The sequence below is a fragment of the Gigantopelta aegis genome, chromosome 12 (genome assembly GCF_016097555.1).
Source record: "Gigantopelta aegis isolate Gae_Host chromosome 12, Gae_host_genome, whole genome shotgun sequence".
Classification (NCBI taxonomy): domain Eukaryota; kingdom Metazoa; phylum Mollusca; class Gastropoda; order Neomphalida; family Peltospiridae; genus Gigantopelta; species Gigantopelta aegis.
The window spans coordinates 6,859,275-6,885,837 of record NC_054710.1 but is presented as its reverse complement, the minus strand read 5'-3'; the positions used below and the strand labels follow the sequence as shown (position 1 = coordinate 6,885,837).

General features: G+C 36.5%; 1 protein-coding gene across 1 annotated transcript in view; it reads left to right on the top strand.

Annotated features, from left to right (window-relative positions):
• LOC121386621 (von Willebrand factor D and EGF domain-containing protein-like) overlaps window positions 1–26,357 on the top strand; it is a 68,279-nt gene extending 41,922 nt beyond the window's left edge. Inside the window, exons 6-12 of the mRNA XM_041517581.1 lie at window positions 4,100–4,186; window positions 5,482–5,832; window positions 10,779–10,864; window positions 12,320–12,383; window positions 19,567–19,746; window positions 23,895–24,088; window positions 26,336–26,357. Coding sequence (XP_041373515.1) covers window positions 4,100–4,186; window positions 5,482–5,832; window positions 10,779–10,864; window positions 12,320–12,383; window positions 19,567–19,746; window positions 23,895–24,088; window positions 26,336–26,357 — 984 coding nt within the window. The remainder of the gene's footprint in view (window positions 1–4,099; window positions 4,187–5,481; window positions 5,833–10,778; window positions 10,865–12,319; window positions 12,384–19,566; window positions 19,747–23,894; window positions 24,089–26,335) is intronic.
• The last annotated feature ends 206 nt before the right edge of the window (window positions 26,358–26,563 follow it).

Genomic DNA, 26,563 nt, shown 5'->3' with positions numbered 1-26,563 from the left:
AATGGTGTGGTTATCTAACAACATAATTTCTGCCATGAATGGCATCTGGTTTATGAAATAAATAAATATTGATTACATGCATACTTTCTTTGTTGGTTGAGTCTATCTGGGAATAGATATCCCCACACTGCCAAAGTCTCTTTCTCTAAGTTTTGCTCGGCATATTTTCTTTCTTGCTAAGTTCCTCTTCCGTTTAGGACCACCACTTACAGTTGTCATACAGCTGTTCAGATAACCACCCGCCATTACACACAATGATAATGAGTAATGAATGTTGGAAACTGGTTATGTTTATGTAGGGGCTGTGGAAAAATCCTATTCATGAAATGAAAACGTATTTTGTCTTTTGGGATATTATATAAAAATTGTATCAGTCGTTCTTATAAATTAAAGTTTCAAAATGTTTACATTTTATAATATACTCTGAAATAAAAAGAAGTTTTGCAATCGAATTCACTTGACTGATTCCCATCATTGAAATAACTTCTGCAATTCTGCAGCATAGTTAATAAATTATTATCAAGATCCAAACGGTACTGATATTACGTCCCACATTGGATCCCTCCAACGAACATTGTCCGTACAGTGCGATGTTTTGGGAAGTTTGAATGACCCTTAATTAATCATTTATGGTTTTAAATACCCAAGCCAAAGTTTAAAAAAAAGAGTTGATAACCATCTCCAAATGCGGGGTGTGAGTAGAGATTGCTGTGGATCAATACAGTACAGATACCCCCCAAAAATAATAACAATAAAAATAATGATAAACATTATAACAATCTAATCCCAAAATCTCAACATATTAATTAAATATAATAGGATAGTTCTGAAACATGGTACTATGATTCTCTCGGGCAGTCTTCACAAAATAATAAAAATATATTTTGGAAATAGTAAATTTGTGATTTTTATGTCTTCTCTAATTAGTAGAGAAATATTTTTAAAAGTGTGAATTGTTTTTAATTTTTATTAAATTAAAAACAATTAAATAAAAATTTAATATTACATTTTTTCCAAGTCTATCTTCTTCTAAAGTTTTTAATTAAAAAGACAACTAAAAATTTAACATTCAAAATTTGAAAGTCTAACTTGTTGTAGTTTTATCTAAGAGTTCTAAAACTTGGTACTATAAGATAACATATAAATAGTTCTATACTTTGTAAAAATGTTGGCTTTGGGAACCAGATTGTTCATGTACACTGGTGGCACCTAAGTCTGCGTACCTAAGCATTTGTGTTATATTTTTAAGTTAAAATCTTTCTTTAAAAATATTTGTTTCACCGTCACACTACAGTGGAACAATAAACGTGTTACTACTGAAAGTTATTTTAATTTTAATGTTTTTTAAACTCAAGTAATGAGCGCATTTTTAGTGGGACCCCCTTGTATTTACTGGCCTGCATGACGGCACATACGTCTGCGCAGAAAACATTAAAACAACACTTCTGTCGCTAATATTTACAAAAATAGCAAACAAATAATGAATCCGACTTTTTGTAAGTTCTAAACAGCAAACACTTCCTGTTATAGTCTGTTTCAGAAAAATTTAGATTATGCAAATGGAATAAATATAAATGGTGTTCCGTGATCCTTAGTTTGGAAATGACAATATATAAAAAGCCGATGTCAAAAAATTTGATCATTATTCAACAAAAGTTGTCTGTTATTAACTGCAAATGAGCACAAATAGTGTTTGTTAGACATATATAGGACAATCAATAATAATTTTGAAACAGACTATAGCTAAAATAGGCCATGCTGTAAGTGCAGGCTTTAAATCTGTGTGCAGCCATTTTGCATTATATGTCACTCGGAGGGAAATTCAAAGTATGTTTGAATGTGTATGTTAACAGATAAAATAAAACACTTATTTCATTTATGGATTCATAAATTACAATAAGATATGTATTGAAGCTTCTATGTAAACCTGTGTAAGTTGATATACAAGGTTGATCATTACATCGGTGGCAGACACGTGAAGTGTTGACAGGTGATACAAAAACACGTTGATCGAGGCTGCCAAAAGTATACTTTTAGTGCATTAATTCAGTTTTTTTCAATAAAAGTGTTATCGACCAGTTTTATACATATATTCGCAATCAAGATGTGTTGTTTTAACCATTGTTTTATGAATTAAATTAACGTTGTTTGTTTGTTTACAAACATACCCCAACTCTTATTTCAAGGCATAATGTAATGTAATTGACATGAGTGTACATGGGTATATACCACTGAGTAATTAAGATTTTATATTACTTGTCTTCAAGCTGAATCTAATAAACTGTATAAAGACTTTGAGACAACCCTATTTCCAAATAATAGAAATCAGTATGTAAACTCTGAACAGATGCCAAATAAAATTCCTCTACAGTGGCCATGATTTTTTTTACAAGGATATTCTAAGGTGGTCTTTATAAATTAATGGATTATCATTTACTATCGTGACAAAATTGAAAATTAAAGAGTGCAGGTCTCTAGGCCGATTGCTTTTAAGTAGCCTAATTATTGTGTAACTACGGGCACATCAAAACGACTTGCCAGTAACTATTTTGTTTTAATCTGGTCAGCTATTTTATAGTATTTATTGAAATTTGATAGATAAATAAATACATTTTATACTGTACGGTAGTTGATTTATTTGTTGAACGTTGATGTCACATACAAGCTAAGTTCAAGCCAGTTTATTTTTAAAAATGGTGACAAGAGAATACCGATTATGACTTACCACATTATGTACATGTACATCAAGCATGACTGTACCTGAATTTATTTGTTCTTTGTGGCTACTAAATAAAATTGCAATAAATAAATAATATAAAAGTTATTTAAAAATCGTCTGTTCTTATTTAATATACATTAAAAAAAAATGTTACACAAAATTAGTAATCGCTAATAAATTTTTAGATTGATTAGCGACTGTCACTAATCAAAATTTTTGAAACAAAATATTCCCTGTAAAATACATTTATAAATTAGTTAATTGTTAGCATAAACTATTGCATAATTACTATACAAATCAAAATTATAAAAGAGTACACTAAATGAAACTGGTATCAAAACTTTTATTGCAGATAAGTTACAAATAGAAAAATACATATATTACAAAAACTGTTTACATACAGAATTTGACCACAATTGGGACCCTGGTTAAAGTTCTAGAATGTTACAACTGAGACACTTAGTACTTTTGTTATATTATTATTAGTAGTAGTAGTATTTTATATATATATTAAAGTATACAAGATGCCAGTTTGGAAGTATGTCTATCATTTTATTTTTATTTTTTCCTTTCAATCTTCTTTTTATTTCCACTTTTGTCACTGCTCCTTTTTTATATATTAGTATGTACATTATTTATAGATTAACATTTTGTAATAATTGTTTACTATGTTCTTTGTAAGGTAGTGAATTCAGGAACCTAACATATTTCTTGGACAATAAACTATTTATTTTTAAAAAAGAGGGAGGGAGAGAAACAGGGAGAGAGAATAAGAAATAAAAAAAGAAGAAAGAAACCAAGAAAGAAAGAAAGAACGACAGAACAGTTTAATTGACTGACTGCATGGCTGTTTGGCCGACTAATAGGAATTGCTATATAGATTTGTACCTTTTACATATAGAGCTATTTTCGTTCGTTTAAACATTTGGATTTTAAAATAAAAGTATTAAGAATTGTAATTTTGATTCGAATCAAGTGGTGCAATGAGTGAGAAGGGCCCAGGACCACTGCATTTTCAATAACACGGTTTTACCTTGAATTTTTTTTCATTGTTTTGATTTTCACATCTTCATTTAAGGATGTGCGATCAGTTTAGGATCGATCACCGTCAGTGGACCCATTGGGCTATTTCTCACTCCAGCCAATGTACCACGACTGGTACATCAAAGGCCGTGGTATGTGCTATCCAGTCTGTTGGATGGTGCATATAGAAGATCCATTGCTGCTAATCGAAAAGAGTAGCCCATGAAGTGGCGACAGCGGGTTTCCTCTCTCAATATCTGTGTGGTCCTTAACCATATGTCTGACGCCATATAACCGTAAATAAAATGTGTTGAGTGCGTCGTTAAATAAAACATTTCCTTCCTTCCTTCATTTAAGGTTTACTGTAGTGTCAGATCAAGTTATAAAGAACAGTCAGCAGAGAGCTTGCCCATTTTCAGCGATGCAAAATATGTAGGAATAAAGGTAAGTATGTCCACATTTTCAATTATCACGATTGGGTGTAGATTAACAATTATTAACATTTAATTTTGCAATCTAATTAAAATTAGCTCCACTATTACATGTGGATCTAACAGCAGCCAGTTGGAGCTCATGTCCACCAATCAAAACCTTACTTGCAGAATCATGCCAGTGATTTAAAAATAATTTGAAAACATTCCGAATTATCCTGAGGGTATACGACATGTTTCATGTGAATTACGAATGCCTTATTTAGACCAGTAGAACTAATTTTAATCAGATTGCTAACAACACTGTGTAGTCTCCAATGTCCAAGTAACATTTTGTCTGTAAATAATAATTTAAATATTGACCAATCACATTTCGCCTTTTATAACGTTATTTGGGAGCATACAAATTCTAAAAATATCGGGCAAGTCTATTTCAGTGGCCGCAGTACAGCGAACCATACCAATACGTACAGGATGGGTTATCAGTCTTCAATTTTACATTACAAATTATTTATTTATTAAAAAAACCTAAAAACTAAATCAGTCTTCAGTTTTAAATTACAAATTATTTATTTTATAAAATAAAACATGTTTTAAGGCATTTGTAATTCACACGAAACATGTCGTATACCCTCAGGATAATTCGGAATGTTTTCAAATTATTTTTAAATCACTGGCATGATTCTGCAAGTAAGGTTTTGATTGGTGGACATGAGCTCCAACTGGCTGCTGTTAGATCCACATGTAATAGTGGAGCTAATTTTAATTAGATTGTAAATTTTGTAGCTCTAAAATATTCAACATTTTGAAATATTTTTGTAACGTTAGCATATTTCTCTTTTCAGCCAGTGCACCACGACTGGTATATCAAAGGCTGTGGCATATGATATCCTGTCTTTGGAATGGTGCATATAAACGATCGCTATAGATCCTTTTTGGAAAAATTTAGTGGGTGACTATATGTCAGAATTACCATTTGTTTGACATCCAATATCAATTGAACATCAACGTGCTTTAGTGGTGTCATATTAAACAAAACAAACTTTTAACTTTATTATTATTATTATTATTATTATTATTATTATTTCCTATAGAGCGAGTTTTCTGTTTAAGACTATATGTCAGAATTACCATTTGTTTGACATCCAATATCCATTGAACATCAACGTGCTTTAGTGGTGTCATATTAAACAAAACAAACTTTTATTATTATTGTTATTATTATTAGTAGTAGTAGTAGTAGTAGTAGTAGTATGATTATTATTGTTATTATTATTATTATTATTATTATTTCTATTATTATTTCAGCTGTACAATACAACAGTCCATTTGCACAGTGAGGCAATAAAGATATTTTTTAAGCTGACTGCTCCCTTTGGGTGCCTAGGCGGTACGGAGTGTTCACTGCATATTCAGCTTTTGGAAACAGAATCCAATCCTGACAAAACTTGCACACGACAGAATCTTGTAGCATCTGACTGTGGTATTAAAGTGAAGAAAGGCGATTGGGACAATATCCAAAGTATTACAATCAAGGGCCGAAATAATGTAGATAAATATAAGGATAAAACATTGGAAACAGTAATGAAGCTCACAACATCACCTAGCAATTGGAATCACGGAATTTGGGCTAATTACACAGATTTTGGATATGTTGTGGTATGTTGAATAATATCAAATTAAAATTATGAAGCAAAATAATTTTATATTAGCAGTTAACATTTTGTAGAAATATAACCATTATATTAAGCTCAGCATACAAACCATGAATATTTTATAGTAATTAATAAACAACATTTTGTAGAAATATAACCAAATATTATAAGCTCATAGTACAAAACCATGAACATTGTATAGTAATAGACAACATTTTGTAGAACTATAACCAAATATTAAGCTCTTAATACAAAATCATGAACATTTTATAGTAATAGACAACATTTTGTAGAAATATAACCAAATATTTAAGGTCAGCATACAAAACCATGAACATTTTAAAGGCATATTTCTGCACAAGGCAGCATCAAAATGATGTTTTACCAACAGCATTACTGCTCCTGTATCGAGCAATATCTAGACCAAAAGGGATGTTCCTCGATAATAAAGGTAAAATTGACTATTGAAAAGTTTCGATGCACCACGACTGGTATATCAAAGGCCGTGATATGTGCTATCCTGTCTGTGGGATGGTGCATATAAAAGATCCCTTAATTGCTACCAATGGAAAAATGTAGTAGCTGTCATCTCTAAGACTATTTTCCCAAATTACCAAAGGTTTGACATCAAATAGCTGATGACTAATAAAGCAAGGTGCTCTAGCGGTATCGTTAAACAAAACATATCAACTTCAACTATCATAACATATTTTGGAATCCATCTTGTGCAGAGATATGGTGTTAAATATAATATTTCTTTTTAACATTACCTGTCCTCAATCAAGTGCACCCCCCCCCCCCCCCCCCCCCCCCATGGCTAGTAGTCTGGTCCGAACATCCCAAAAGCCAATGGGATGGCCTAAATTCTTCTACTGTATGCTCTCTCTAGTTCCAGTCACATGACTGTAGCGTCCTTCTTTTTTCCTTTGCTGTTTGGTTCAGATGTCTTTTTATTTGGCTCTGATTTATTCTATCGGTTTTTTTCTTATCTTTATTGCTTGTATTTTGTGGGGAATTCTTCCTACATATTATTACAACCTTATAATGTATTTAGTTTGGCGTAATTCACTTGGTTAACGAGTTTTTTTTGAAAATTTTACTTGTTGTGTGTGCCGGTTAACAAGGTGTGGCCGCCATTTGCAATATGGCAACTTTTGTTTACCAGAATTGTTCAGACTTGTAGTTTTTTCTTTCTATTTCACAGTTTGATATTATCATGTCAGATTCTAGCTTGGTGAGACTTATCAAGTCATGTCTTCAAAGAGGGGGGAGACCCCCATGAACTTTGTCCGGAATGTCGAATCCCTTGGCAAGAAAACACGAGCTGTGAAATGTTTGGGTCTTTCATCAACGGAGTTTGCTGCTTACCTGTGAGTGGTGGCTACCTGCGAGGAGAAAGCATAGATGTTGATGGCGCCGGTTTCAGCAATTCCACCATCCATTGCTGACTCAGTTGCGGAAATCCTGAAGACAATGTTACCAACGATGTTGCAGACGGTCACCATGGCTCCAGTCCAGTGGCGGTCCCAGTGACACCTGTTCAGTCACAGCCCAGCCTTCACTTGCTCCTTTGGTTCTTGATTGGCGACTTTGCTGTCAACGGTGCGGTTCGATGCTATTCCTATTCGTCTTGTGATAACAGATGGTCATCACGGCCTCCGCTTAGAGGGAAGACACTGCTCACGCAGTCTTGACAATTAGTCTTCACAGGGACCGATGGGACCATCCACGGTTTGATGCATCACGGCTGTTCAGCACTGATTGAAAATTTTATGATGTCGGATGTTAGACTCTTACGATGTGTCAGTTGCTCTGGCCTTTCCTCACTGAGTTTGCCACTTACTTGAAGGTCATGGCTCCATGAGTGAAGAAGGCAGAGACGTTGACAGCTCCGGTCTCTGCCTTTTCATCATTGATTTCTGACTCTGTTGCTGACATCCTCAAGACGTTGCTACCGACGATGTTGCAGGAGACGATTGCTTTCATGGCTGCCGCTACGGTTCCCGCAACTCCAGGGTTGGTCCAGTGGTGGTTCCAGCGACACCTGTTTCCGGCCCTGTCCAGACTTCACCCGCCTCACTCCAGCACTCCAGCTGGTTCAAGAATCTTGTTGTTGACTGCTCCTTATCGCTCCGATGTGGACAGGCAACCTCTGGTATCCTGAACTCATACGTCTCGCGGATCCAGATTCTCTACCACTACCTGATTGGGTTCACCTCCTGCTTCATCCCATATCGAGACAGCACCATTCCATGTTGTTACACTCCATGCGTGGACCTTATTTCCGAGGGTTTAAAGTGCAACAGTTTCACTTCTACGACCACGGTGGCGATACTGAAAGTGCTACGGGCATCCACTGCTGCTGCATAGAGTATCCGGTGGTTGTGCTTTCACCGATGGTATGTTGGGCAAAACCTAAAACCTCAGACTATTCGTGTGGAGAAGTTCGCAGACTTCTTGCTGTATCTCCGGTCGCTTTTGAAACTCTAGGGCGCCACCACAGCCGACGGTTCATGACCCAGCCACTGGTACCAAGCTGGCAACGCTGCCTGAGTTTCACATGATGCACATGGGTTTCAAACACGCCGACCAGGTCCAACTTTTTTCGTCCACGGAAATGGGACCTGATCCTTGTTCTCAGGGCCTTGTCCAAAGCGCCTTACAAACCCATAGCCGAGACGTCCTTCGAGGTTTTGACAGGGATAATGGTGTTCTTGCTGGGCTTTGCTACGTCTGCGAGAGTGTCAGAGATCCATGCTCTGGAGATAGACATGATGCAGTTGAAGTCCAGTATCCTGATCAAGCACCGCATACTTGCCATCCAAGCACACTTTCCATTGTGGGTTTCCACGATGTCGTGGACTTGTCATTATGTCCTCTTCGAGCCCTCAGGCACTACACTGAGAGAAGAAGGTCTTTCCGACACCTTCGAAAGCGACTGTTATTCTCATGCAACCAGAGCCACTTGACTGACCTCACTCAGCACATGGTGTTTACCTGGATTCGGTCTATGATCCTGTGCTCTTCCCATTTTGAGGGATTAATGTCACTGTCGGCAGCTAACACACCAGACCTATGTGTTCTTGCTGCCATGATGTCACTGCACTGCAACACACCTGTTACCAGTATTGTTTTCAGTATCTGAACAGGGTGTTTTGGGGCCACTGCCTCGATCTTCGTCAACTACTATCTGGCTATCCAGAAACGGGACCCAAGAATGACATGCTCAAAACCTTCGTAGTATATGAGCATGACAAAATTATCTACTCCGCTTCTTAGAGAGAAGTCCTTAGACTCCTTAAATATTATAATTATATTGTTTGAGGTTTTGTTGTGTTCCCTGACAATGTAATTGTTATATTCAACGAATAATGAAAAAATAAAACTTGTGTTGCTACGGTTAGACCAATGGGTGTCTTTAAATTGTAATGAACGTACAGAGGCTATTTCATGGGGTGGGTTTTTTTCAAATACAATTTATATGTCACGAGTGATGTATGAAAATCATATTTATATGAATTAAGAAGCAATGAGTAAAAAATATGGTTTTCGCGCATCAATTTTTAAAAGAATTGCCATGCATGAGTGAAACTCCAAACTGACGGCAATTTTGAGCCTGCCTATGGCATTTGCAGGTTATGTTGTTGCATGTAAATATTTCAAACATGCAAATGTTAAATATTGACAGTTAATGTACATTAGGTGTATACATTTTGCCATTGTTGAGTAGCTTTACCAATGGCACAAAAATGCTCTCTACCTACAGTAATTTATATCTCAACGACGGCAATTGCTGTCAGTGCTGTCGTTGCCGTCATTAACTTCGAGCCCTGCACATCACGAGTTGATATAAAAATTGTATTTAAAAAAAACAAAAACACCATGCAATGGTCTATTTAGTTTATATATCATTCCTAATTTTTTATATCTTTCGCTTTTTAAAATTTCTTTTGCTTATCCTATCAAAACCATGTAACGCCTATGATATATTTATTCTGGTGGAAGTTTTACTGAAAATTTACTTAACCACGTACTTTTAAAAAGAAATATGAATAAAAATTACCATTATTGAATTATTAAATTAATGTAATATGAAAGCATAGCTGACAAAGCAATCGTCCCAAAAAACAAAACACGAATCACTGACTGGGTCTGTTTTTCATTATTAATAAACATTATATTATAGTATGCATACTACTAATATACTAAGACAGTTTCTGTGTGACACGGTTTTATCACCAATGTTTCTAGACTGATATAATCGGCATCATGGTATGTCATTTTGTATTGCCACCGGCCTTGGTGGCGTCGTGGTTAGGCCATCGGTCTACAGGCTGGTACATGTAGGTACTGGGTTCGGATCCCAGTCAAGTCATGGGATTTTTAATCCAGATACCAACTCCAAACCCTGAGTGAGTGCTCCGCAAGGCTCAATGGGTAGGTGTAAACCACTTGCACCGACCAGTGATCCATAACTGGTTCAACAAAGGCCATGGTTTGTGCTGTCCTGCCTGTGGGAAGCGCAAATAAAAGATCCCTTGCTGTTAATCGGAAAGAGTAGCCCATGTAGTGGCGACAGCGGGTTTCCTCTCAAAATCTGTGTGGTCCTTAACCATATGTGTGACGCCATATAACCGTAAATAAAATGTGTTGAGTGCGTCGTTAAATAAAACATTTCTTTCTTTCTTTCTTTTTATTGCCAATTTCAGACTAAAAAATTCCAAATGTGAATGTAAATATTCCTTTTCTTTATTATTATTATTTTTTTTAAAAAGGAAACCAACAATTAACATACACAGCTTCACTCGCCCAAAACATTTCATAAAGCAAAATAGATTATTAATTTGAATAAATAAAAGTATATGTATTGTATTACTCTTTTGAAAATCCAACTTGGCTTAATTAGATGTTTTTGGAATAAAACCCTGTATAATTTGTGTCTTAAAACAGATTGTAACGACGACAAACACGTCAAAGATAGAGGGTAAAATGTGTCGCGCGGTCTGTGACCCTCATATGACAACACTGGATGGCAAGTATGTTAATTAATGATATTAACACATTTTATTTCAACTTATTTTCATGCTTATATCCAATTAAGGTTCAAGCACGCTGTCCTGGGCACATGCCTCAGCTATCAGGACAGTGGGTTAGTTGTTAGTTGGTTAGTGGTTAGTGAGAGAGAAGAGGATGTACACCTACCCATTGAGCCCTTAAGAACTCGCTCTGGGTTGGAGCTGGTCTCGGGCTGCGAACCCTGTACCTACCAGCCTGTAGTCCGATGGCTTACCCACTGTGCCCCATAGCTGGTTATTAACACAGTGTAAATTTTCCATGTGTTGTTTTACCTCAGTGTTAAATGAATAACAGAAGTCACAAGATGGCTTGTAATTTCTAACCAACCTGTTTATGTCTGTCTGAAATTACTTGGATATATTTGGGGTGGGGGGGTGGGGGGCGGGGGACATGTAATGCAAGGTATAATCGTTACATTTCACTACAATAAGGAGTAAATAAATTTTTTGGGGGTGGGGGGGGACATGTAATGCAAGGTATAATCGTGACATTTCACTACAATAAGGAGTAAAAAAAAATTGGGGGGGTGGGGGGACATGTAATGCAAGGTATAATCGTTACATTTCACTACAATAAGGAATACATATTTTTGGGGGGGGTGGGGGGACATGTAATGCAAGGTATAATCGTTGCATTTCACTACAATAAGGAGTACATATTTGGGGGGGGGGGGACATGTAATGCAAGGTATATCGTTACATTTCACTACAATAAGGAATACATATTTTTTGGGGTGGGTGGGGGGGACATGTAATGCAAGGTATAATCGTTACATTTCACTACAATAAGGAATACATATTTTTTTGGGGGGTGGGGGGGACATGTAATGCAAGGTATAATCGTTACATTTCACTACAATAAGGAATACATATTTTTTTGGGGGTGGGTGGGGGGGGGGGACATGTAATGCAAGGTATAATCGTTACATTTCACTACAATAAGGAATACATATTTTTTGGGGGGTGGGGGGGACATGTAATGCAAGGTATAATCGTTACATTTCACACAATAAGGAATAAAAAAAATTGGGGGGGGGGGGACATGTAATGCAAGGTATAATCGTTACATTTCACTACAATAAGGAGTAAATATTTGTTGGTCATTGTGCGATTCTGAGGGTGGGATGTAGCCCATTGGTACAGCGCTTGCTTGATGCACGATGCATCTAGGATCGATCCCCATCGGTGTGCCCATTGGGCTATTTCTCGTTCTAGCCAGTGCACCATATGACTGGTATATCAACAGTTGTGGTATGTGCTCTCCTGTCTGTGGGATGGTGCATGTAAAAGATCATGTGATCTAGTGGTGTTGTTAAACAAAACAAACGTCAACTTTGTACAGTTGTGAGGTAGCCTTTTTAGTGTTGGTCAGTTTTGGAACAAACTGTAACAATGTATACACTTTAATAATTTCAGATGGTACGAACACCAGTATGAAGGGATTTTCACACTGTATGCCAACGTGAAGCTTGAAGCTGAGGTAAAAATCTCTCTCTCTCTCTCTCTCTCTCTCTCTCTCTCTCTCTCTCTCTCTCTCTCTCTCTCTCTCTCTCTCTCTCTCGGTCTGTCTCCCTCTCTCCCTCCCTCCCTCCCCCTGCTCTCTGTCTCTCTCTCTCACTCGCTCTCTCTCTCCCTCCCTCTCTCCCCCCTCTCTCTCCCTCTCTCTTTCCCTCTCTTTTTCTCTATCTTTCCCTCCCTCTCTCCCCCCTCTCTCTCCCTCTCTCTTTCCCTCTCTTTTTCTCTATCTCTCCCTCCCTCCCTCTGTCTGTCTCTCCCTCTCCCCTCTCTCTCTCTCCTACCCTCTCTCTGTCTCTCTTACTCTCTCCCCCTCTCTCTCCCTCTCCCCATCTCTCTCTCTCTCTCTCTCTCTCTTTTTACCCCTCTCCTCCTCTCTCTTTCTCTCTCTTTCTCTCTCTCTCTCTCTCTCTCTCTCTCTCTCTCTCTCTCTCTCTCTCTCTCTCTCTCTCTCTCTCTCTCTCTCTCTCTCTCTCTCTCTCTTGTTTTTAAATGAGTTGTAAGATAAATCGTATCTAACGGACACAAGATTTGTATAATATTTGCTTTTAACACCTCAAAAACCAGGGGTTTTGTCCAACTAATAGGTCATATATTGTTAAAATAGCAACATTCAAAATTTTTAAGATGCCAAAAGCTATGTGAAATTTTATAAATTTTTGTTTACTTGAAAATGTGGTCAGTGTCTGCAGTGTTTTGCTCACAGACTGTTCTCAAACCTTTTAGGGTTATTGTTTGTTGTTTTGTTGGGTTTTTGGGAGGACCCAATATATAATATATAATACTTTTTATTATCTTTGGCACATTAAACGATTACTATGCAATATAAGTAACCTCAGTTTTCATGTAGGCCTATATTTTTCCTAATGCAGCAAGGGATCCTTTCTATATGCACTTTCCCCACATACAGGAAAGCACATACCACAGCCTTTTACCAACTCTCTTTTTTTAAACTTTGCCTTGGGTATTTAAAATTATAAATGATTAATAAAGGGGTCATTTCAAACTTCCCAAAACATCGCACTGCATGGACAATGTTCGTGGGAGGGATCCGATATGGGACATAATATCAGTACCGTTTGGATCTTGATAATAATTTGTTAATTAAAAAACCCTCGCGATTGCGCTCGTACAGCACACAAAATTTCAATCTGGTGAGTGTGAAAAATAATGCACGTTACACTTAACAAATAGCGTACGTAAAGTAATTGTGTATATTGATTGTAAGATAATAGATCACAATGCCTGATAAGGATAACTAACTTATACTGTTCATATAGTAATTGAAAAAAAGGAATTAATTAAATAGTGGCTTCTGTAATCTATACACAATAACTCGTTACAGAAATCAGCGAAGTTGATAAAATTGTCTCGAATTAGTTCATAACTGTTAGCCTACAAAGCTTACGTAGGCCCCAAAAATGGCAAATGTGTAACGTTCTACTTTCTTTTTAAAATAATTAAATTTAGACAAAGACAATTTAAAGTAGACAAAATAATAAAAAGAAGGAAACTAAATGATAATAGGTATGTAGGAATAGACCTAGTTCTCGTTCACAAAAAAGTCTAATTTTATACGTCTATTATTTTTCTTCTTTTTTATGTTTAAAAAAATCGAATAAAAGTTCATTTAAAAAATTGTATTTCAACCAGAGGTTAATGAATATATATCTGTTATTTATATATATAATCATTGATCACTGTTACTTTATTTTGTAAGAAAGTCACAGACTATGTGACTGGAACATGATTTGATGCACAGTACTCTGTAGCATATTGACCAATCAGAGCTATCGAGGTCTGATTATTTTTGGTCTTGGAACTCTAGCTGCACGCACACGCTGGTCTACTTAACAACATGTTTCGCATTTCTGACTGTGTCTAAAATTATGTTTGTTTTTAGATTATATTTATTATGGCATTCCACGTTTAGAATAAAAAAAATTGTAATGACGGATTTTGTCGGAGTTTGTATATTTTTTAGCAACAACGTTAGGACCGTTCTACATCAATAACGTAACGCTGACTTAAAATATATGTCAGAGCCGTTCGTAACTGGTAGTGGTAGGTCAAATGACGTTTTACAAAATTTTGAGGGAGGGAGACTGGTTGCGTAATTGCTGAATTAAAAATACCAGTTGAATTCCAGTGCCAACACTATTAATTGTAGGCCTACATTTTATGAGTTATTAATTTTTTTTAATAATATGAGGGATCTACATGTAATTCAGTCGGTAGTGCACACCTGAGTTGCTTGAACCACCTCCTCAGTATTAGTGGGTTTTTCCCATCCGAACTATCCTAATCATGTTCGTTGTACATAATAATGAAATTCAAGATAAGTTGATTCCTACACATGTTTAGCTGCACGTTCACCAAACCATCTAACACTGAAAAGGTATATATAAATGTGTGCATCAAATTATATAAATAGTACATATTGTAATTAAAAAATGAAATTGTCTGCATCAGTGTATGTCATAATTATATTTCTATGGCACGTGTACTGCTACTAACATTTTTGAATAACTCCATCCCTAAAATTGAAAATAAGTCGGACTACACTAATGAACCAAACAACATAAAATTAGAATACATTATTGGTTTATTGGTTCATTTTTGCAACATTATTATGTCTCTACATTTACAGGTACCAATTTTTGCATAAATTAATAATGCTGTTTTCACTCGCTTAAGCAGTTTGAGGTGTGCGATTTTTCACTCGCCATGGTTTTTCAAAAGCCAAGGACTGCTTATATCCAATTAAGGTTCAGGCACGCTGTCCTGGGCACACACCTCAGCTATCTGGGCTGTTTGTCCAGGACATGCAGTGGGTTAGTTGTTAGTTGGTTAGTGGTTAGTGAGAGAGAAGAGAGAGTAGTGACCTTACACCTACCCATTGAGCCCTTAAGAGCTTGCTCTGGGTTGGAGCCGGTACCGGTCTGCGAACCCTGTACCTGACAGCCTGCAGTCCGATGGCTTAACCACTGCGCCACCAAGGCCGGCATACTTATTTCAAAGGAATATTCACCTTTGTAACAACACTGGCTGACAATTAGAACGATCATAAGCCCCTATGCCATAGAATCACAGAAGTTATTTCAATGATGGGAATCAATCAACTGTATTCAATTACTAAACTTCTTTTTATTTCAGAGTATATTCTGAAATGTAAGCATTTTGAAACTTTAATTTATAAGAACGACTGATATAACTTTAATAAAAAATATTTCAATAGACAATACGTTTTCACTTCATGAATAGGATTTTTACACAGCCGTTAAATAAAATATATAAGCTGCAAACAGCCGTTACTCATTATCATTAGGCCTATGTCTAACGGCGGGTGGTTAATTGAAAAGCAGTATAACACCTGTAAGTGGTGATCCTAATTGGAGAAGGAACTTAGCAAGAAAGAAAAGATGCCGAGCAAAACTTAGAGAAAGGGACTTTGGCAGTACGGGGATATCTATTCCCAGATATACTCAACCAAAAAAGAAAGTATGCATGTAATCAATATTCAATGAATGGCCGTTAAATACCATTTATCTCACAACGAGTGGTTTTAAAATGTATCTAACGAGCGAAAGCAAGTTTGATATGTTTTTAAACAACGGTTGCAGGCCATCGGATTTCACGGTAACAATCGTTACCGGTAGCATGTCGGCAAAACCACGGAACCGAAATTTCGTTTCCCATGATAATTATGTCGATTAAAAAAATCAAATATTTATCTATACATACATTTATATATATATATTATACAAATAATAATGTTTCTCATATAAAACTACTGGAGATAGTTTTCAACACAATCACGACACCCGATTCGGATTTTAGTGTTCGCCATACTTCTCAGTGTTCGAGTAAACCCAAATCAGAGTCGACACCACCGCGCTAAATCCCGAATATTGGGGAATCTGGAAGAAAAAGTCGCGAAAACTTTTAAAAATGGCCATTTAGTTTTTGAAAAGTATGCAGTCGAGTTTGATATCTGTTAACGTAAGTTTGCAGTGTCTTATGAAATTGCCCAAATAATTTTTTTTAAGGGGCCATTCGGTACGATACAAAAAAAGTTGTGCGTTGGTATAATCGAATAAGTAGTCTTGGGCGGATTGTAAACTGTTTATTTATGTAGGTGTCAGCCCATGCGTATATAATGTGGAGGGGAGGGGAAGGGGCCGTAAAATGCAGACAACGATCGGTTTGTGCGTTGGATCTTTGGACGGACTCAACTTTTTCAGCAGAACTCGCCGTAATGCAGACTCGGTGTATCTCGGTGATGGTGCAAACGGCCAGTTGGGGACTTGGTGATTTTCAGAACTACTGGGCATCATTAAACTTATTAACATATATAATAATCGACAATGATGAATCTCCACATTTAGTTATTCAAGGACAGACACAAAGCCTCAGAACGATGCTTACACATACGTCACCGCAGCAGGTGGAATTAAAGGTGCATCATAATCATCATATAACATTACACTAATCTGACAGAAAAGTCAGTGATAGAGATCGAACAGTTATAAATATATTGAACAATAAAGATTACTGCTGGCTTTATAAAAAATAAAAAATAAATATATATATATTAAACATATTTGATGTAAAAAAACCAGTCAGTTGGCTGGATTGGAACCTTTATTTGATGTAAAATAACAGTCAGTTGGCTGGATTGGAACCTTTATTTGTTGTCATTTAAAATAATAAGTCAGTTGGCAAGATTCGAACATATTACCCAACCTGCATAGCATTTTGACAATCCATTGCATTATGGTATAAGAAATGGGTTCCCATAACTTGTTTTCATGGAACCTAAAAACAGCTTCCGATGGGTTCCCATGATCTCAGGGCACGGAACCCAAAAAGTGTTTCCCATGAAATTTGAAATCCTCTGGCTTGCGGTTGTGAGATAAATAGTATCTTAACTGACACGAATGTAGTATTCTATTTTTTACATATCCTCAAAAACCAGGTTTTTAGCTAATTTTAATATCTTTTTCGATTAAAAAGTATTTACAGACGTTGTACTTGTAGCTAACTTACGTGTCACAGACCCATGATTGTCAGGTTAACAATACATCACAGTGAAATCGATTTCAATTGTGTAGGTTTTCATTGGATATATGGCATTGTTGACCTGGTCCTCACCTTGGAGCAGCCAGTCGTATGTCTTGAAATTAACACACGTACATATGGTGTTCTCACCAACGGGTGTGTAAGAAAAATAAAAAATTGTGTAATACAAACCATAGTAAGAAAACAATGTTTAAAGCGTTGTTGGCCACCATTTTGTTTTATGGACTGGTATAGTCTTGCTTTATGAGATAACGCTTGATTATTTCCTTGTTGCTCCATCTGTAGTGAAATTAATCAAATAGTTATCTCGTATCAACACTACCGGTCCATAAAACCAAAATGGCGACCACAACGCTGTAGGTAGTACTAAACCAAATAACTTACAGCTGGGTCAAAGTTCGAGGTGCACCAAACTTTTGCTAGAGAACCAGGGTGTGCACTTTACGGTCACCCGATTGCCCATGGCGAGTCAAAATAGCGTCAGGCAAGTCAAAACTGTATCACGCAAGTCAAAACTGTATCACGTGTCGCCCGCCTGGCGACCGAAAATTTCCGCATATTGTATTATGTATCAAAATGCAAATAACTAATGTTTGTAAGAGATCGAAAAGTTATTTTTTATTTATTATTTTCAACTGGTCTCCTATTAATATCTGCGCAACCAAACCCATGCATATAGGACATAATAGTGACCACTTCCCCAGTATATCGAACAGTCTAAAACCATTCGGAATGCCTCGGCCAGTTTTGATTATGTATTCGGCCTCGTAAATGTATTGGTAGGTTCAATCGGAACACCTGGGCCATGTCTGTCTTTCCTTTCTATTTGGTTACAATCGAAACAACTCGTCACATTCCGCTATACTATGTTTCGCAAAAAGATTTTGTGTAGGTTGCATAGTACCAAAGAAGAGAGCTCCGTGTCAAAGTTTGAGGTGCACCATGAAATATTTACAGAGTAAAAGCAGCTGTGGGTGTGATTGGTAGTAATATGTGACATTGCTTATTTTTGTAAATATTATTATCCATTGACAATAAATAAATACACTTTTATTTGTTATACAGTTGTTGTGCAGTATATACCAGAGGTTGAAACTAATGTGGAACTGCAATTTTCAGCAAAAATGACGGTTGCTATTAAAAACATTAATTAAATCTCTTAAATGGTATGTGACCCCCCATTTTCTTGCAGGTAGATTAGATGCCACACTTTCTATTCCTGTACTTCCTGGGTGTGTTGATTTGGTCTATTAGAACATTTTCGTTTCTTATGAGGTTTTTTAGCTAGGTGTTATGGGGGGAGTCCATGCAACTGGGAAACCCCCCATAATCCGGCCTGGCACGAGTTAGCTTGGAGGAGGAGTTTTGACACATCCTGTCACAATCCACACTATCTTAAAGGCTGGCGTTTTCATGTTATCCAAAGATGTTTTTAATTTTAAATACATGTACATGTACATACAATATATTTTCCATAATCACTGGGCAGGATGTAGCCCATTGGTACAGCGCTCGCCTGATGCGTGATCGATCTAGGATCGATTTCCACCGGTGGGCCCATTGGGCTATTTCTCGTTCCAGCCAGTGCTCCATAACTGGTGTAACAAAGGCCGTGGTATGTACTATCCTGTTTGTGAGATAGTGCATATAAAAGATCCCTTGCTGCTAATTGAAAAGAGTAGCCCATGAAGTGGCAACAGCGGGTTTCCTCACTCAATATCTGTGTGGTCCGACACCATATAACCATAAATAAAATGTGTTGAGTGCATCGTTAAATAAAACATTTCCTTCCTTCTATAATCACTACCTAAAAATATCACTGTTCACATCATCCACAGTGTGGCCACTCTTAACATGGGTGACCACCATCAGTGTTTCCCTTAGAGGCCAGACAGACCCCGCACCGATCCTGAGAATGTCTTTACCGGGACCATATATGGGAATGTTTCAGTGCAATCGTCTCCATGAAATTTTCCAATGTCATCTGTGAGTTAACTGTGTTTGATTAAGAAACAAAAAGTGATAACGAATCTGTTTTTGTGAACAATTTACAACACTATTTACAGGTACAAGTGGAGACTGCACCTTGTGGCTTGGCATTCTGTATATGTGGTCTCGTAGTCAGAGCTGGCAGGACTGTGTTCGCTATTGAACAGTGTCATAGGCAGCGAAATATAGATTTCCTGTTTTGTGATGATGAAGACGATGTTTTGGATGTCAGGAGAAGATCTTCAACACAATACGAGGTAATACAATTAAATAATTACTCACATCTTATTAATCCCAGTTTGCTGTATGTCACATCTTATTAATCCCAGTTTGCTGTTTGCCACATCTTATTAATCCCAATTTGCTTGTTTGCCACATCTTATTAATCCCAGTTTGCTGTTTGTCACATCTTATTAATCCCAGTTTGCTGTTTGTCACATCTTATTAATCCCAATTTGTTGTATGTCACATCTTATTAATCCTAGTTTGCTGTTTGTCACATCTTATTAATCCCAGTTTGCTGTTTGTCACATCTTATTAGTCCCAGTTTTCTTGTTTGCCACATCTTATTAATCCCAGTTTGCTGTTTGCACATCTTATTAGTTCTAGTTTGCTGTTTGCCACATCTTATTAATCCCAATTTGCTTGTTTGCCACATCTTATTAATCCCAGTTTGCTGTATGTCACATCTTATTAATCCCAGTTTGCTGTTTGTCACATCTTATTAGTCCCAGTTTGCTGTTTGTCACATCTTATTAGTCCCAGTTTGCTGTTTGTCACATCTTATTAATTCCAGTTTGCTGTTTGTCACATCTCATTAATCCCAGTTTACTGGTTGTCACATCTCACTAATCCCAGTTTGCTGTTTCTCACATCTTATTAATCCCAGTTTGCTGGTTGTCACATCTTATTAATCCCAGTTTGTTGTTTGTCACATCTTATTAATCCCATTTTGCTGTTTATCCAAGTTTGCTGTTTGCCCCATCTTATTAATCCCAGTTTGCTTGTTTGTCACATCTTATTAATCCCAGTTTGCCTGTTTGTCACATCTTATTAATCCCAGTTTGCCTGTTTGTCACATCTTATTAATCCCAGTTTGCTGTTTAATTGTCACATCTTATTAATCCCAGTTTGCTTGTTTATTACATCTTATTAATCCCAATTTGCTGTTTGTCACATCTTATGAATCCCAGTTTGCTGGTTGTCACATATTATTAATCCCAGTTTGCTTATTTGTTACAACTTATTAATCCCAATTTGCTGTTTATCACATCTTATTAATCCCATTTTGCTGTTTGTCACATCTTATTAATCCCAGTTTGCTGTTTAATTGTCACATCTTTTTAATCCCAGTTTGCTTGTCTGTTACATCTTATTAATCCCAATTTGCTGTTTGTCACATCTTATTAATCCCAGTTTGCTGGTTGTCACATCTTATTAATCCCAATTTGCTGGTTGTCACATCTTATTAATCCCAGTTTGCTGGTTGTCAGATCTTATTAATCCCAGTTTGCTGTTTGTCACATCTTATTAATCCCAGTTTGCTGTTTGTCACATCTTAATTCCATTTTGCTGTTTATCCAAGTTTGCTGTTTGCCACATCTTATTAATCCCAGTTTGCCTGTTTGTCACATCTTATTAATCCCAGGTTGCGTGTTTGTCACATCTTATTAATCCCAGTTTGTTGTTTAATTGTCACATCTTATTAATCCCAGTTTGCTTGTTTGTTACATCTTATTAATCCCAATTTGCTGTTTGTCACATCTTATTAATACCAGTTTGCTGGTTGTCACATTTTATGAATCCCATTTTGCTTGTTTGTTACAACTTATTAATCCCAGTTTGCTGTTTGTCACATCTTATTCATCCCAGTTTGCTGTTTGTCACATCTTATTAATCCCAGTTTAATGTACTATATATAATTACTGTTTGTCACATCTTATTAATCCCAGTTTTCTTGTTTGTCACATCTTATTAATCCCATTTTGTTGTTTGTCACATGTTATTAATCCCAGTTTGTTGTTTGTCACATCTTATTAGTCCCAATTTGCTGTTCAGTTTCGCCTAAAAAAGTAAAATATATATAATTTTGATTTGTCCCTAAATGTGCTTTATTCAACCATCTACATAGCCACCATACTCCACTTATTAATGATATTTCGTAAAAATAATTGAATTATGGCAATGGTCTATAATTCAAAAACTAATGTTGTCAACAGGGTTGACATAGATTTCACTCCATCGTGGTTCAGTTAAGGTGATGTGATATCTATTTATTATCCATTTTTAGAGAAATAAGGTTCTTAAATCTGTGACAGTATTCCTTTAAACTGTCATAATGCATGCAAGAAAAGCTCAATTTCTTACCATGGCCAGCAACATAAACGAACTGATTTGGTATTTTTCCCACATTAAAATGTCTTTGACCACTGTATAAGTCTTTGAAAGTGGTAGGTAAAATCTTTGAATTTATTTGGTCTTTAAGACTATGTACCCTGCGGAGCCATTTACATATTTCTAATATACAATGTAGTTCTTTATCGTATGTTGGCAATAAACAGTTATAAATGCATAGGAATGATTGTACTTATATATCAGGTGATCACCCTACTAAATATTTTGATATTTTAACAATATTTGACCTTGGGCCTACAATTTTCATTGAATGTGGCAAATATTCATGTATTAATAACGGGTGTGCAAATTACAGTTACAGTCCCCATACTTTTCAGACAATTCCATATTTAGTAGGGTTATCGATTTTTTTTTGTATGGTTGGGGGGATACTTAACATTTTGCGTCACTTTTTTTTTTGTACTTACATTTATTAATCTGCTCATAATATACGAGACAGTGGGCAGTGCTGGAACCAAACCTCAAATTAGGGCAAAAACAATACAGATATTCGTTTGGGTAAAATGTGCTAACCTGAGACATTTTTACCATGTATTTCCATTATTCTACCTTCAGAATTAGTTGTAATCTATGTAAAAATGTGTAGTGATTAGTTTGGAACCCTGTTTAGCTGTTTGGCAGTAATGCAGTAATGCCAATATGTATAAATGTTGTTATCCAGATTCATGCATTTTTGTTTAATTCGGGAAACAAACAGCCTGCTCCCCCCCTACTAAAATGGGGGCCATATGCCTACATGTATGAATTTGATGCTATTTTAACAATATTTAACCTGTACACTATTTGTTTGTTTCTGTTGCTATGCATGTACATAGAGTTAATGATGTGGGGTATCTGATTTATCTTGTGAAGGTAAAAAGTAAACATTTCCCATTCGACCTGAACAGGATAAAGCCGATATCCGACGTCAGTAACTAGTTATTATTTTTATCCTGCAGACCATACAAATTAAATCACTGGTGTAGCAAGCGAGTGGGGGTTGGGCAAATGGGGCATATGCCCCCCCCCCCCCCCCCCCACCACCACCACTTTTCAGATATTTTGCTTTATATTTGCTTTATAATAGTGTGAAAGTGTGTAAATATAAAAGTGTGCCCCACACACTTTTTGGCACCTTCCTACGCCACTGTAAGTGGAAAAGCTATTCTGTTATTTCAGCCACAATGTACGATGACCTAGAGGTCAAATGAGCGATTTTGTAATGTAGTTATGCGTGTGACGTCACATGAATGACGTCAAAAGTCACATCCTATTACCCGAGCTTCCATTTCGTATCATGTTTATGTCCCGAGTGAAATAATTATTTCACTCGGGACATAAACATGATACGAAATGGTGAAATAATTATTTCACTCGGGACATAAACATGATACGAAATGGTAGCGAGTTTAATATCCTATTTATTACCCATAATCGATCTTAATTTACATCACTCATCTCATTTTGGTTGTAAGGTTGTAGTGCACTAATCGACGACATCATCATATGATGTCAAAAGTGTTACGTCCCACTTGACATTCTAGTGGGACGTATCACTTTGATATGTACCAAGATATTTTTAACCGTATGGGTAATAATATACCATATGACTTTGTTTTATCTGTCATCATATTCTGTCAATAGAAACAGTGGTTGTAGGATAAATGAATGTAACAAACCAAAACCTGCTGGTTTCACGAAATCCAAGTACTTCTCAGGCGCGGATGCAGGATTTCTGAACAGGGGGGTGGGGGGTGTCCAAATGTGATGACTGATCTCTCCTTTTACACAGAAGAGTTAATATAATCATGTTTTCCCTTAAAGGTTATGTTTGGTTTTCAAAAGGGAAGAAGGGTCCGGACCCCTGGACCCACCCCCCACCCCCACCCCCACCAACTACCCCCACCCCACCCACCCACCCCCGGGATCCACTGCTGCTTCTAATTACGTAATTGTTATCTGACAGTGTGTCATATAACTGAATGGGTTTACCCCTTATTTTTCTTTACAGATACTATTTCCATCTGGCACGATTGTAAAAGCGAATTTGCTGAATTATGGAAGTTATTTTATGGATATCTATGTTGTTCCTTCCGTCCACGATGTTGACAACAGTAGAGGACTTTGTGGCAAACTTTCCGACACAGACACAGATGACTTTGTAAAGAGAAATGGATCAGTTAGCGAATTCTCGGAATCATGGAGGTATCACATTTTATACTGTTACAGATCTAGAATGTGGTCAATAAGCAGTTTAAACAACTGCTGTATATTAATTAGGGCTTGTCGAATTTGTTTAACATTTACTAGACATTTACTAGATCAGTTATTTAAAACATTTACTAGCCACAATTAAAAATTCACTAGCCCTACTTTATTTTAAGTTAATAGACTTTTAGTAAATAATAGTAATAATCAGACATGTCACCTAGACAGGGAGATATGGAGCTTAAAAACTAACATTGGGGGATTGGGGTGGGGAAAGGATATTCATATTTACAAAATAGACTTAACTAAAACATTTGACCAAAACATATTCACTAGCCGTCTGGCATGGCAATTACTAGTATTTATTTACTAGCCCAACATTGAATATCACTAGCCATGGGAGTGGGGATAGCATAATCTAGAAACCCTGAATAATACAAACTGTTACATTAGTCTTGAACCGATTTTGTAAAGAGAGATTGTACACTGTCTGGTCCAGGTAGTGAATTTTCGGAATCGTGGAGGTATCACTGTTATACTATTACAAGTATTTTCTCTAGCTTATTTTAGCATGGTGCTCAACCATGCCATTTTGCCTTAATCAGCGCAATGGGTTTTTTCCCGTTCCAACCAGTGCACCACAACTGGTCAAAGGCCGTGGTATGTGTTTTCCTGTCTGTGGGAAAATGCATAAAAAAAGATCCCTTGCTAGTAATGGAAAAAATGTTGCGGGTTTCCTCTGATGACTTCGTCACAATTACCAAATGTTTGACATCCAATAGCCGATGATTAATTAATCAATGTGCTCTTTAACTTTTTAATTCCACTAAGGCCTAATAAAATATATTTCTGGTCTCTGGTCAGCGTGCCCGTCGATTTTGACCCTTGCACGGTAACACATCTTGGGTTTGTTTTGTTTTTAATTTCCTGTGGTATGACATCGGTTTTTGCCTGGCTTTTCTTGCTATGACATAAAACCGCATTTGGAGCCAAAATACCATTGTGCATAAACTAGGATGTGCATTCTGATTTCAGTTTAAATATGCCCCTTATTTCGGTATCAAATATACCAACCTTTCATGTGCAATCCATTTTTTTTTTTTTTAAACACTCAGCCGCATCAGTTCTCTTCTCTCATGCTCCACTTGTCCCAGTCCCCGTTGAATACACCTCTAACCGCACTTACAAATATCAACCTTTATTACCCATATGGGCAGAGAGATGTGGGTGAATATATTTTCTATCTTTCCCAGCTGATGTCATGACGTTAGTTTGGTGACATCATCGGTTTCCTCGACTGTCGTCTCTCGTTGATGAGATTTTACAAAACATTTAGCTCCACCAGTGTTCAGTTTTTGTTGAAATCGTTTAAGCAATTTGTTCTTGTTAACAATTAAACATGCTCTAAACTAATTTCTTTGCAGTTCATTCACTTCCCACTAGAAACATCAGTTCATTACGAATGTGACCTCTCTTGCTTCCATTTGATTTGTGTACCTAAAGATAGCTTTTGACGTCATTGCTTTTCATTCGTGATGTCATCAGTTTCCTCATATTTTCACGTCTTGTATATTATATAGTTTGTGTCATGTAAGAAGTTTAAAGTTTAAGTTTCTAAACTATTTACACTATGGGTAATAAATACAATAAACCACTCAATACTCGGAATTACGGATTATCTGTCCCTCGTGAAATTAATGTTGTCAGACACTCACTAAAGCTCGTGACTGACAACATTAATTTCACTCAGGACAGATAATCTGTAATTCCTCATAACTCGTAAGTTATTGTCTATATATTGAACCTATTATAATTGATAGTGTTGCTGTGCCGTATTGTTTAACTGAACGTATTACAATAATACCATCTTATAATACGCCTCGATGACAAAATTATTTGGAGAATGTGGTATTTTATCTTGTTTTATCGGTATTCATTTTGTTATAATTAAATTTTCTTTGCGTCTTTACACTTTACGGCAATCTATTGGTCCATGCTTTTTTTTTTACTCAATGAACCGAAAAAAGCCCATTTAAGCCAAGCCTACGGGCTCATACAATAACATCGTTTTTTCGGTTCAATGTGTATTGCGGTCAATAAATACATAAACAAATTAATGCGTATTCGATGTACGAAACAAAAACAATTGTTTTAATGATTGAGATTCGCATGCATATAGGTATATATTTAATATAACAATAATGTGTATGAAAATAGCCAAATTCTCAATATGTGTCATTTTAGTTGCATTTGGGGAGCGGTGTAACGTAGCTCAGTGGTAAAGCGTTTGCTTGATGCACGGTCAGTCTGTGATCGATCCCCATCGGTGGGCCCATTGGGCTATTTCTCGTTCTAACCAGTGCACCACGACTGGTATATCAAAGGCCGTAGTATGTGCTTTCATGTCTGTGGAGTGGTGCATGCCATATAAAAGATCCCCTCCTATTGATGGAAAAAAGACTAAATGTTAAA